This window comes from Phragmites australis, chromosome 18 (genome assembly GCF_958298935.1).
Source record: "Phragmites australis chromosome 18, lpPhrAust1.1, whole genome shotgun sequence".
Classification (NCBI taxonomy): Eukaryota; Viridiplantae; Streptophyta; class Magnoliopsida; order Poales; family Poaceae; genus Phragmites; species Phragmites australis.
In genome coordinates this window covers 9510992-9523081 of record NC_084938.1, presented here as the reverse complement: position 1 = coordinate 9523081, position 12090 = coordinate 9510992, and the positions used below count along the sequence as shown (strand labels likewise).

The following is a 12090-nucleotide window of genomic DNA, read 5'->3' as shown; positions in this document are numbered from 1 at the left end:
CATGGCCATCATTCACTGTTATACTCTCCATAGAAAAGGTACCCCATTGATCTGTTACATCCTTCTCTATCTCACACTCTATTCTTCGACAACTACCATCAACAAATGTGAAAAACTCTTCATTGTCTAACTCCATCTTCACCATAACCTATTCATCGTCCTGATCCTAATCGACAGACAACGAGGGGATATTCTTCATCATCTTTCTCGTACAACTCAACCATTGCCACCGGCTCAGTAGGCACCTTTTCTTGTTCCGTTGTTGCCATGATTTCATCTACCTCTTCGAGGGCACTTGACTTGCCTTCACTAGAACCTATCATTGGCCCTTCTACAAGCATGACATGCTGAAAACTCCGTTCCAATTCCAACCTCACAAATTGCTTTCACTGCTTTGTATTTTCAAGTTCTCGTAAATCCCACTTCCACCCATTTGCATATCATTTAGGCAGCATAATCCTGACCAACAAACGCTGCTCTGATAAGCTAATATGCAACACATCACGGAACATTCCTATTACTCTGTGCTGCATTTCACCAGGAATCTTGAGACCAACCTCCACACCCAAGAAATTGCTTAAATCTATCCCCCACTGTCACATTACTAAACATATCCTTGCCCATAATACACACTAAAAATCACATCTCCTGACATCTCTAATCGAAAATCATATTATTGTCTGTTAATTCATTGAAATTCATAAAAAAAATTCTAAATCATGCTAAACTTGTTCCTGAATTACTCTACAATTTTTACTCCATCACACTAAAATTCATATATTTATTGCTACTATTATTGCTAAAATTATCCCTACTAGTCTTAAATTTTTCCTAAAATCACGCTACAATTCGTAAATCACACAAAAATTAATCATAGTCACGCTAAATTATTTGTAAAATTAGTTCTACAATTCCAAAAATCATTCCTAAAATATCTAATTTATTCCAAAATCACGCTAATTTATTCCAAAATCATGCTAAATTCCTAAAACCATTCGTAAATCACACTATAATTTCTAAAATTATACTAAATTTTCTAAACTACTCTAAAATTGTTTCTAAAATTTCTAAACTATTCTACAAACAAGAAAATAAACAAAATTTTTACCTTGTCTTCCTCTCTTCTTTTTCTTCCTCCTCCCCTCCTCCTCTCATCTCCTCTCACGCACACGACCTCTCCTCCACTTCTGGAACATGCAAAACCAAATGAGGGCTAGCCCCCATGTTGATGGCGACACGGCTGTTATTAGCCAGGTGCTAACAGACACCTTGTCGAACTGCCAACCACGATAAAAGCGGTGGACCACCACCTATCGGCGATCCAAATACTTGATATACACCTTTCACCTACCGACAGGGTACTATTTTAGCAAATTTTCAAAAATAAATCTTATTTTTGCAATTTTCCATTAAATTAATATTATTTTATAAAAAAAATCCAATTTTATGCAGGAATCTCGATGCAGGGCATATGATGCTGCATCTGAGCGCACTTCCTTATTTCCCTTAGTAGTCCCCTAAGTCCTATGGCAATGCTGCTGCAGTTTATGAAGGAAACAATCTTTACATGTCTTCAAGCAGTTCAAATAGCTTACTGGTGACAGAGCATATATAAAGATGTCAAAGAGATAAAAAAAATTCTAAGGTTTAACATCACAAGCTGCAACACCAGATAGGCACCTTTCCTTCTTCCTAGTTTCACACGCTAGCCTATCTAAGAACAAAGATCTTGAGTCATGATCATGACCAACAGATCTCAATGTACAGTGAAACGGGTTCAGCCATTGCTACAAACTACAATAACTGAGCTCCTTCCAACATTCCAAGACCCACCCCACACCAGGGGTACAAACATACAAATGTTGCCAATACATCTTTCCATGGACTTGATCATGAGGATACAACCATATGGGTCCAACAGGAACCCTGCCAGAAACATCTACTGACTTTCTTGCATCCCGGCAAACAAATTCACCACTTCGCCGGGGGGGGGGGGGGGTGATGCCTACAAGGATCGCTCTAAACAACAAAAAGAACCAAGGCCTATCTCTTCGGCTGATCACCGTATGCCTTGTCTCCATCCCCCTTATTGTTAGGTTGTGTAGTATTTGTGGGGGCATTTGCAGCACCATTGGTATCCTTACTCTTGACTGTCACTGCCTGGCTATCACTTGCACTGCCTTTCAAATCAGAAGCATTTCCCAGGGATGCTTCACCTTTCTTCATAACCTCCTCTTTTGTGTGTAAATCAGCAGAGGAAACTTTTGTTTTGTCATCCACGATTTCCTTAACAACCCCCTCGAGCGTATCTAACCTGACTAATACCTTTGAAAGCTTTGAATCAGCATTCTCCTTAGAAGATTCCTCCTCAAGCTGCTTTTGTTTCTCAAATTCCTCGTCTTTTTTCCTTTTCTCTTCTGCTTCCTGAAATTAGCACCATAATATTTCAGTCAAATTATGTTTAGTGAATATGTCTCTTTTATTATCATAAGAAACTTCCAAGTTCTACAATAATATTTTGGGAGTAGACCCATCTGAGAAATGGATATTTCTCTTAAACTTCTCGTGGATACTATTACTAAGTATAATAATAAACCCATGTCTTTGATAATTAAATAATTTTGTTGCCATCGTATAAAGTATTTGAACATCGAAATCACTGGAAGTCAACAGCAAACATGTAACCTTGAAAGTTTATCGACCATTTTAAGATCATCGTTGAGTAGCTTCCAAAAATAGGAGATGTTCACATTCTTGAGAGGGATGTATTGTTGTGCATATAGATAGCAGCCTACATGGTAGATTGCAAAGAAAAAAATGCTAAGTAACAAGGTTGTTGTGTTTAAACTGCAAGGAAAGAAAATTTCAAAATAGAGAATCTATGTGCAGGTTGCCAATGTTCAATAGCAGATGCAACTGTAATACATAAAAATGGCTTGAAGTCAAGAGCAAATATGAAACCTTTAAAGTTTGATTTATCGACCATTTTAAGGCCATCATTGAGTACATTTTAAGAAATAGGGAATGGTGAATTCTTGACAGAGATGTACTATTAGAAATATGGTATCTGATTGCAGGTTCTCCAATTTAAGTGTACAACAGAAGAGGCAACTGAAATAGAAGTGCTGATGATAACCTTTTGGCAGATATTTGTTATTCTCTAAGTACACCAGCATGGCTGCTATGCTACATGTAGCATTCCGATATCCAAACAGTCTAAAGTGCATCAATTAACCATTTAAACTGCCCTCACAAGTTCCATGATTCATGCGTTTAGGTTAGACTCTGTGACACAGCTTTATCCAAACTGACACACAGACATAATCAACCCAAGTATGTTTTTCCAGGTGAATGACCGTGTCTAAACTCAACTGAGTAAGCGCTAATGTCAAACACATGAGCTCTTTCACCTAATACAGTTTCAGGTGAATACATCAGTTCAGCAGCATTCGATATACGAAAAAAAGTTGAAACACAAAGTTTAGGTAAGCTATGACCTACTAGACATAAGTAACTCATATTTCTGCCTGTTGACGCAAAAATTGGCCAACACGTGAGGTCGCCAAATAACCCGATTGCTTCACTTTCGTGGAAGCGCACAACTAGTTTTCAAGCAAACTAGCAAAGGGGATAATTCTCCGATTACGACGAAGAACTGGCTGTTTTACAAGCAAAAACAGCAAAGGATAGCTGCTCCAATTTCGCAGGAGCACGCGACTGATTTACAGGACAAATTAGCAAAGCATAACCACTCTAGATCTACTCCTAGGAAGAACAGAAAAGGAACGAAGAAAATAGATGTGTTTTGTGTTTGACGATTGTGTGTGGGTTGTTTCCATCGGCCTTCTCCTATATTTATACAGGGGCTGGTCTTAGTTTTAGTTCGATCAGAATCATTTTCTATCTCCAAACAGATTCGATCTCTTCATGGAAGCAAAACACGACCACGTGTATATGCGGGATTACGATGGAAAGCCTCTTGCACGGATTGCACGAATGGAAAGCCTCCTGCACGGACAGAACTGAGCCCAGGCACCACTGTGGCATTGTCACGCACCTGCCTTGGCTTCTGGACGTGTGTGGCCTGGGCTCCCCGCCTGCCACAACTTCCTAGGACACAGATAAGCCGCCAGGTCCACCTGCCTCCAAACACCATCAGCTGCATGGTGTGCTGTCCATCTGCATGCATCCAACAATCTCTACATGTTGTCCATCAACATGCATACAGCAATCTTAGATTATTTCTTCGCCATGATCTGCATGGATTGGCATGTAGATACTCCCACACAGCACTATGCACGCAGCGATGCTTGTTTCATCAAACAATCTAAGATAGCTCGGCTAATCAAGATATCAACGGTAAATTGACCACTAATCATAGAAGCCAAATTAATCAACAACCTAAGACATTCTTATTTGGCTCACTAACTATTAAGATTAGTCAACTAACAACCAAATTAAACTACCATTGAACTAATATTCTTTTCTAATCGGCCAATTGCTCATTTGCCAGCCAAATAAAATACAAATATTAATTTGGCTATTTTATTCTGCTAGTTAATTCATTTAAGAGCCAAATTTAAGCGTTAACCGAGCTAAGTAACAAATAATCTTACTCTAATTACTCGGCCATATTGACTATTCCATTAATCATAGCTACGTTAATCCACCGACGGCCATATTCAACTAATAATTATAGCCGAGCAAACTAATAAACACTCTAAATCTCCATTACCCGATCATACCAATTCTAGTTACGCCGGATGGTCCGGTGAGAACAAAAATGTGAACATCGAACCATCTGACGGGTTCAAATAGGCTGGACCCCTAAGCTTCTCATTGCACACCGATATTCCGATGTCGTAGATGAACTCACCGGAGGCTTCCGCGAACGATTTTTTCCAGAGAACAAACCTTCTGCAAGAAATCAACTTTACATGCACCGGATAGTCTGGTGTGTTAACGAATGGATCATCAGACTAATTTTTCCAAAGCAAAAATTCTCTACAAGAATTGCCCTTATATGCACCAGATAGTCCAACGATGAAACGTCCTCTATCACCGGACTATCCAGTGTTTAAAAGAAATTTGGTTGTGCCATTTTTCGCTATCAACACATGCCCCCCCCCCTCCCCCCTGTTTTTGGGTAAAGGCTGCTTGCCGAAAAATACTTGTATAGCAAAATGACCATGAATAATATATTGATTATTTTAGCTCTTCTTGAATTGATCACGGAATGCTCTATGCTTCATGAGCCGATGCTAAATGTAGCAAATGCCCCAAATTATCGAACTCCTACCCAACAAGTCTATTTTTAATTTGTGGCAGAAACCCGGCCTTGATATGCCAAATCGGTTATTTGGTCCTCTGTAAGGTTGACACTCTAACGTTTGTTGCGAACCTCTCGGAACCTTAGCATGTAATCAAATTCATTGCTCTTTTTCCTGGCACGCTTAAGTCAGAAATCTTCATCTCATAACTGCCTGAAAAAAATACTCGCAGACTTGGCTTTCCAAGTCTGATTTTGAAGACATCATTTGAACTTGCCTTTTCTAGGTACGGCTTCTTATAACTCATCAGCCAACCTTTATTACCTCTTTCTTGACTTGATCGACTATATCTTTAGCACCTTGGTGTAACTAATCATCATAGAATTGTCCCCCCCCCCCCCAGGCCTGCACTGATGATTGCAGCTGTTGGGGGATGCCACCAAACAATCGTCTGACGCACTGAAACTGTATTCATTGTATTAGCCGATAGAGCCATATTCTACCAAACGGTTGCAGTTGATGGAAACGTCAGCTGAAAAGCCGATGGTCGAGAATCCAACAGCATGGCTTGTATCACTGAAGGATACATTATTTGGACCATATGTGTGGTGGTATCGGTTGATAAGCCGATGAAGACTATTGAAAGAACAGCAGCTGACAAGCCAACAGCGGTATTTATTGAAAACTTGGTTGATACATAGATGAACAGATGAATTCTACTAGAATAGATATGGATAAATCGACAAAGAAGCCGACGGCGGTACCTGAGAGACCGATGATAAATAATAAACTATTGGCCATATATATATTTCTCCTAGCATCTATATGTATAGCCAAAATAAAATCTCAGCAAGTGGCATTGATGTGTATATATTGATCTTTACCAAATATTTATCGCTTGCCAGCCCCCAATTATTTCAGCCTTTAAATAAGTAGCTATATCCAATATCAATGTTCTTGATACGGTCGTGACAGCCGACTATATGCATCTTGTCTTGGTAATACCCAACTAGAACATAAAGATTCATAAAATGGCATCCAAAGACTATACCAAAACCATGGGAAATAGTCAAACATACCAGGGAATGGATTCCAAGACGCTAGCATCGGTGGAGCAAGTGATGTGTGTCGATGATGTTTGCCAATGGTTTTTATAACCAAATGCAAGTTTATGAGATTGTTGTTGTCTCTTGGATCCCTTCGCCTGATCAAAACTATGTTGATCGGCCTTTTTATTCTCATATTTAACCGGAAGTTGTTTGAACGTCATTTCCGACTTCGCTTTTTGTGTAACAACAGTAGCTGATGTATGAATAATAGCTTTAACATCTTTGCTACCTTTAGGGACCCAAACCATCTTCTTAGTCTTGTCTAAAACTTTGCTAGCCTTTCTAGTCTTATCACCGTTAAGTTTATCGCTTTTAGGGACCCATACCATTTTTTCTTTTTGCTTAAAGTCTTGCTAGTCTTCTCAATTCTATGATTAATAAGTTTGCTATCTATCACTACTTTCTTTTCTTTGGTTGCATCAGCCCTTTCTGACCGGATCAACAATCTTTGGACAATCTACAAATATCAATGGACCTTCATTAATAGTGGATTGTGTTGCTAATGAAACACATTGCAATCATTAGTACTATAAGTAAACAAATTATGTCATTTGAAATATGAACACCCTTTCAACTCTTCATGTGATGGTATAACATGGCGATCAGGTAATCTGATATGCTTTTCTTAAAATAAGATATCAAAAATTTGATCACATCTAGTTATATCAAATGTATATTTTTTTCTTCATTAACCGATTCCTTTGTGGAGACGGCTTCAAAGCTAAACAAATGAATGGTTCAGATTTGATATCTATCCATTCAGCTAGACATTTGTTTGTACTTGCCTTGTCCGATATCGTAGAACTATCACTAATATCGGTCTCTTTAACTTCATCAAGTTTAATCTTTTAATTTCTAGCACAAAAATAATCATGAAACTTATGCTCCATTTGTGACAAAGTATGAATTGAATTTGGAGCAAGTAAAGTAAACCATGTAAATGCAATACCCAATAAAGACAACGAGAATAATTTGAATTTTAATGCATCGCTACCGCCGACCTCTCCACATTGTGTAACAAACACTTCAAATCCTTATGGGTATGAGACCGTATCAATGTAATTAGGGTACGGTCTTTCATAAATAGGTACCACATTTTAGGTTCTATATATATGAGGCACATTTTCTACTGTTGTTGTGCTATTATGATCTTCATTTGTTTTAGTACAAACCGAACAACCTGCATGTTGTTTGGGCACCCCAGATGTACATATGTTGTCCAAACTGCATGTAGGTTCGGCAACTGTGTTTTCTAATGCACTATTACTAAGTTCGGCTATACCTACTGTAGCAATGCCAAGCATTTTCTTAAAATTAGTCTGAGTTTCAAATGTTGTGTAATCCTTCACCGGCATGACCTGTTGTGCAATCCTAGGCGGTGATAACATTGCCAATGACTTAAGAGGCAAAATTCCTCGTTGTATGGTACTAAAATTATTAACACATGGTGCCTCAAAATAATTGGTCAAACCCATCATATTAATTCGGCCATGCTCATCATACATCGGCACGCTAGTTTGTGGCATTTGAGGTGGCGTAAACATTGCCAATGTACAAGAAGACATAGGTTCATGTTGTATGTTGCTAGTGGCATTAAAATTTGAAGCATGTAAACCACTTGGCATGGGCTATTGTGAGTCATCACTTTGCAATTTAATAGTTCAAGATCTAAAACAATTGTCTAATGTATGATCTAAATTTTTAGCCCATGCATCAAATTTCTTAAACATAGACGTAGTAACATCAACAGATTTATCAATTGTAACTGCAAGATCAGATTGGGAAGCACATAACATACTTGCAAATCGTACCTTTTTTAGCATGACGGGGACGGATATCAATTCCTTCACTTTAATGATGCCTTGACTTGTTTTTCGAACGCATGACAGCACTTCCTCAGGAAATTCCTCATGTGCAGGCATATTGATTTTGTCCTCCTATAGCAACAGCACGTAGCAGAACGCAGAACCCAGCAGCACGAACAGCGTGCAGCAGCGCAGCGGGCATGCAACAGCAACGGCAGCGCAGCGGGCATGCAACAGCAACGGCAGCGCAGCGGGCATGCAACAGCAGCGTAGCACGCGAGCACGCAACAGCGCAGCACACGCAAGCCAGAGCACGACAACGCAGCAGCACGCACACGGTAGCAGCAGGAGTGGCAGTATGCGACGGCAACACGTGACCTCCCGTGGCAGCAGCAGGAGCGGCAGCACGCGACGGAAACACGCGAGCAGAACCCAACACGCAGCAGCAGCGGCGAGCAGGGAACAAAAAGCAGTGGCAAGAGTGATGAACGCAATCGGCCTTGAGGCCTGATGCACGGTAATAAAAAGCAGATCGATTCGAATAATTGGCTAGGAAAATAAATGCGACTGTACCTAAGCCAAACAAATCAATCACCAGTGGAGTCGCCAAATTGTGTTGACGCAAAAATTGGCCAACACGTGAGGTCGCCAAATAACCCGATTGCTTCACTTTCGTGGAAGCGCACAACTAGCTTTCAAGCAAACTAGCAAAGGGGATAATTCTCCGATTACGACGAAGAACTGGCTGTTTTACAAGCAAAAACAGCAAAGGATAGCTGCTCCAATTTCGCAGGAGCACGCGACTGATTTACAGGACAAATTAGCAAAGCATAACCACTCTAGATCTACTCCTAGGAAGAACAGAAAAGGAACGAAGAAAATAGATGTGTTTTGTGTTTGACGATTGTGTGTGGGTTGTTTCCATCGGCCTTCTCCTATATTTATACAGGGGCTGGTCTTAGTTTTAGTTTGATCGGAATCATTTTCTATCTCCAAACAGATTCGATCCCTTCACGGAAGCAAAACATGACGACGTGTATATGCGGTATTACGATGGAAAGCCTCCTGCACGGATGGAACTGAGCCTAGGCGCTGCTGTCACATTGTCACACACCTGCCTTGGCTTCTGGACGTGTGTGGCCTGGGCTCCCCGCCTACAACAAGTTCCCAAGACGCAAATAAGCCACCAGGTCCACCTGCCTCCAAACACCATCATCTGCATGGTGTGTTGTCCATCTGCATGCATCCAACAATCTCTGCATGTTGTCCATCCGCATGCATACAACAATCTAAGATTATTTTCTTCGCCATGATCTGCATGGATTGGCATGTAGATACTACTCCCACACAGCTCTATGCATGCAGTAATGCTTGTTTCATCAAACAATCTAAGATAGTTCAGCTAATCAACATATCAACAGTTAATTGACCACTAATCATAGAAGCCGAATTAATCAACAACCTAAGACATTTTTATTTGGCTCACTAACTATTAAGATTAGTCAACTAACAACCAAATTAAATTACCATTGAACTAATATCCTTTTCTAATCGGCCAATTGCTCATTTACCAGCCAAATAAAGTACAAATATTAATTCTGCTATCTGCTAGTTAATTCATCTAAGAGCCAATTAAGCGTTAACCAAGCTAAGTAACAAATAATCTTACTCTAATTACTCGGCCATATTGATTATTCCATTAATCATAGCTATGTTAATCCACCGGTGGCCATATTCAACTAATACTTATAGCCGAGCAAACTAACAAACGCTCTAAATCTCCATTACCCGTCCATATCAATTCTCGTTACGCCGGATGGTCCGGTGAGAACAAAAATGTGAACATTTTTCCATCTGACGGGTTCAAATAGGCTGGAACCACAAGCTTCTCATTGCACACCGGATATTCCGACGTCGTAGATGAACTCACCGGAGGCTTCCGCTGGACGATTGTTTCCAGAGAACAAACCTTCTGCAAGAAATGAACTTTACACGCACTGGATAGTCCGACGTTTTAACGGGTGGATCACCGGACTAACTTTTCCAGAGCAGAAATTATCTGCAAGAATTGCCCTTATACACACCGGATAGTCCAACGATGACACAGCCTCTATCACCGGACTATCTGGTGTTTACAAGAAATTTAGCCATGCCTTTTCTCTATCAACACTGCCGTTTGTTGTTAAAGATTCAAATTTGTTTCAATTGAGATATTTTAGTCCATAGGAAATTGTGCATAAGAGGTATTTTACCGCTTCCATCCTTTTGATCTCCTTTCGTGCATATTGGGCCACTAAATACACAGCTGCACATCAAAACAAAAACTGCAATATAAGCCTGAAATACACAGCTGCACATCAGAAAGGAATGGACTTTTCTCATGAAACAAACCTAGCGAGGGCATGCAGACAAAGAAGAGCTGCACAAGGTGGAAATCAAGCCTGAAATAGTGAGGGAGAAATAGGGATCAGTGAAGCCTGGCACTGGACTTTGTTTCTAATGGACGTCATCACCAAACCAATCCAAGAAAATGCTACAGCTTGAATGTTCCTCAATTCTGGAATGGTGTTCTTCATGAGAAAAACCTAAGACATATTTGCACTATTTACATTGATGTAGGTGTTACACTGACACTCTTTTGCCATTGCCTTGTTTTGTATTTCTGTACAATCACCAGAGAATAATAAGCTAGCCCTATGAGGAGGTAATATCTGGCGAAGGAAAGAAAGATCTTTATGAAATGATTCCTTATTAAACACTTAAACAACGGCAGAATATTTCTGCATTTTCGGGTTTCAGTTGAACACAAACAGAATACAAAGTCTAACATTTAGTCCAGAATCATCATCGTTAAATTGTAGGAGATCTAGATCACTGTTTCCATATTACCCAAGGGAAAGAACCTCAAAAGGTTCAGATTTTCAGATGGCGTATTTAGCATAACAAGACTCCCACCAATGAACACTAAGATCCTTATGCAAGCAAATGAAACATCTGGTACTTCAGATCGTGCATTTGTTTCATTCAAACGTCACACTAACTATACTACCAGAGATGCAATTATCTTTGAATCCAGAAAAAAGCAATTAAACCGTGTCGATCCTCGCACGAAGCTTGAACAAATAGCAAGCTCTCTCAAATCTCAATGCCATTGTTGTCCGGATGTAAATCGCACTGTGAAGCAAAAACAACGCGAGCTGAAATCTTTCCAGCGAGATGAGACTACTCAAATCTGCTCGCTCAAATCATATTGCCCCAATAATACCCCTACCCCACCTCATATCGCCTCGAAATGTACTCACTACCGAGCCTAAAACCTATAAACCCTGAGAGGAGATAATGATGCTCACCCGAACTCCTTGCGCTTGGGTGGCACGGTGAAGAGGATGTTGGCGGCGGTCTTCCAGTCGGCGCCGCTGCTCCAGTCGAAGTTCTGCACCTGCTTGTACGCCTCCATCCGCGCCCGCGCCACCGCCTCCACCCGAGCCTTCGCCGCGGCCGCCGCTGCGGCGTCGACCGAGGGATCTCCCTCGCCGGCGGTAGAGGAGGAGGAGAGGAGGCGGCGGAGGTGCGCGACTGGGAGCTGGCGGCGAGGCCGCAGCGCCGGAAGCATCGCGTCCATTCACCGGGTGGTGGGGTCGGCGGCCTTAAGGGCTTTGAGGGAACGCGGGCCGTTTGATTGGATCGGTCAACTGTACAAATGGAAACTGGAAACGCGGCCTTAAGCTCCAGTTTTTTTTAGACTACTGATATTTCTTTTCTTTTTTGCGAAGACCAATATTTCTTTCTGGATGCCAAACTTTCTAATCGGAAGATGAAGAAATATGATTGCTTCATAATTTTAAAATTTTAAAATTCAGACTTGAACTAAATCTGAATGGTACGAATCCCAATCTCCTATGCGCA

The 12090-nt window shown here is 40.7% G+C and overlaps 1 protein-coding gene across 1 annotated transcript; it reads right to left on the bottom strand.

The window, feature by feature from the left end:
- Positions 1-1581: 1581 nt before the first annotated feature.
- LOC133899095 (uncharacterized) lies at positions 1582-11851 on the bottom strand. The gene is made up of 4 exons (XM_062340027.1): positions 11535-11851; positions 10576-10625; positions 10437-10489; positions 1582-2424 (listed from the first exon to the last, which is right to left on the bottom strand). The coding sequence occupies exons 1-4, from the start codon at positions 11804-11806 to the stop codon at positions 2044-2046; spliced, it is 756 nt and encodes a 251-aa protein (XP_062196011.1). The 5' UTR covers positions 11807-11851; the 3' UTR covers positions 1582-2043.
- Positions 11852-12090: the final 239 nt, after the last annotated feature.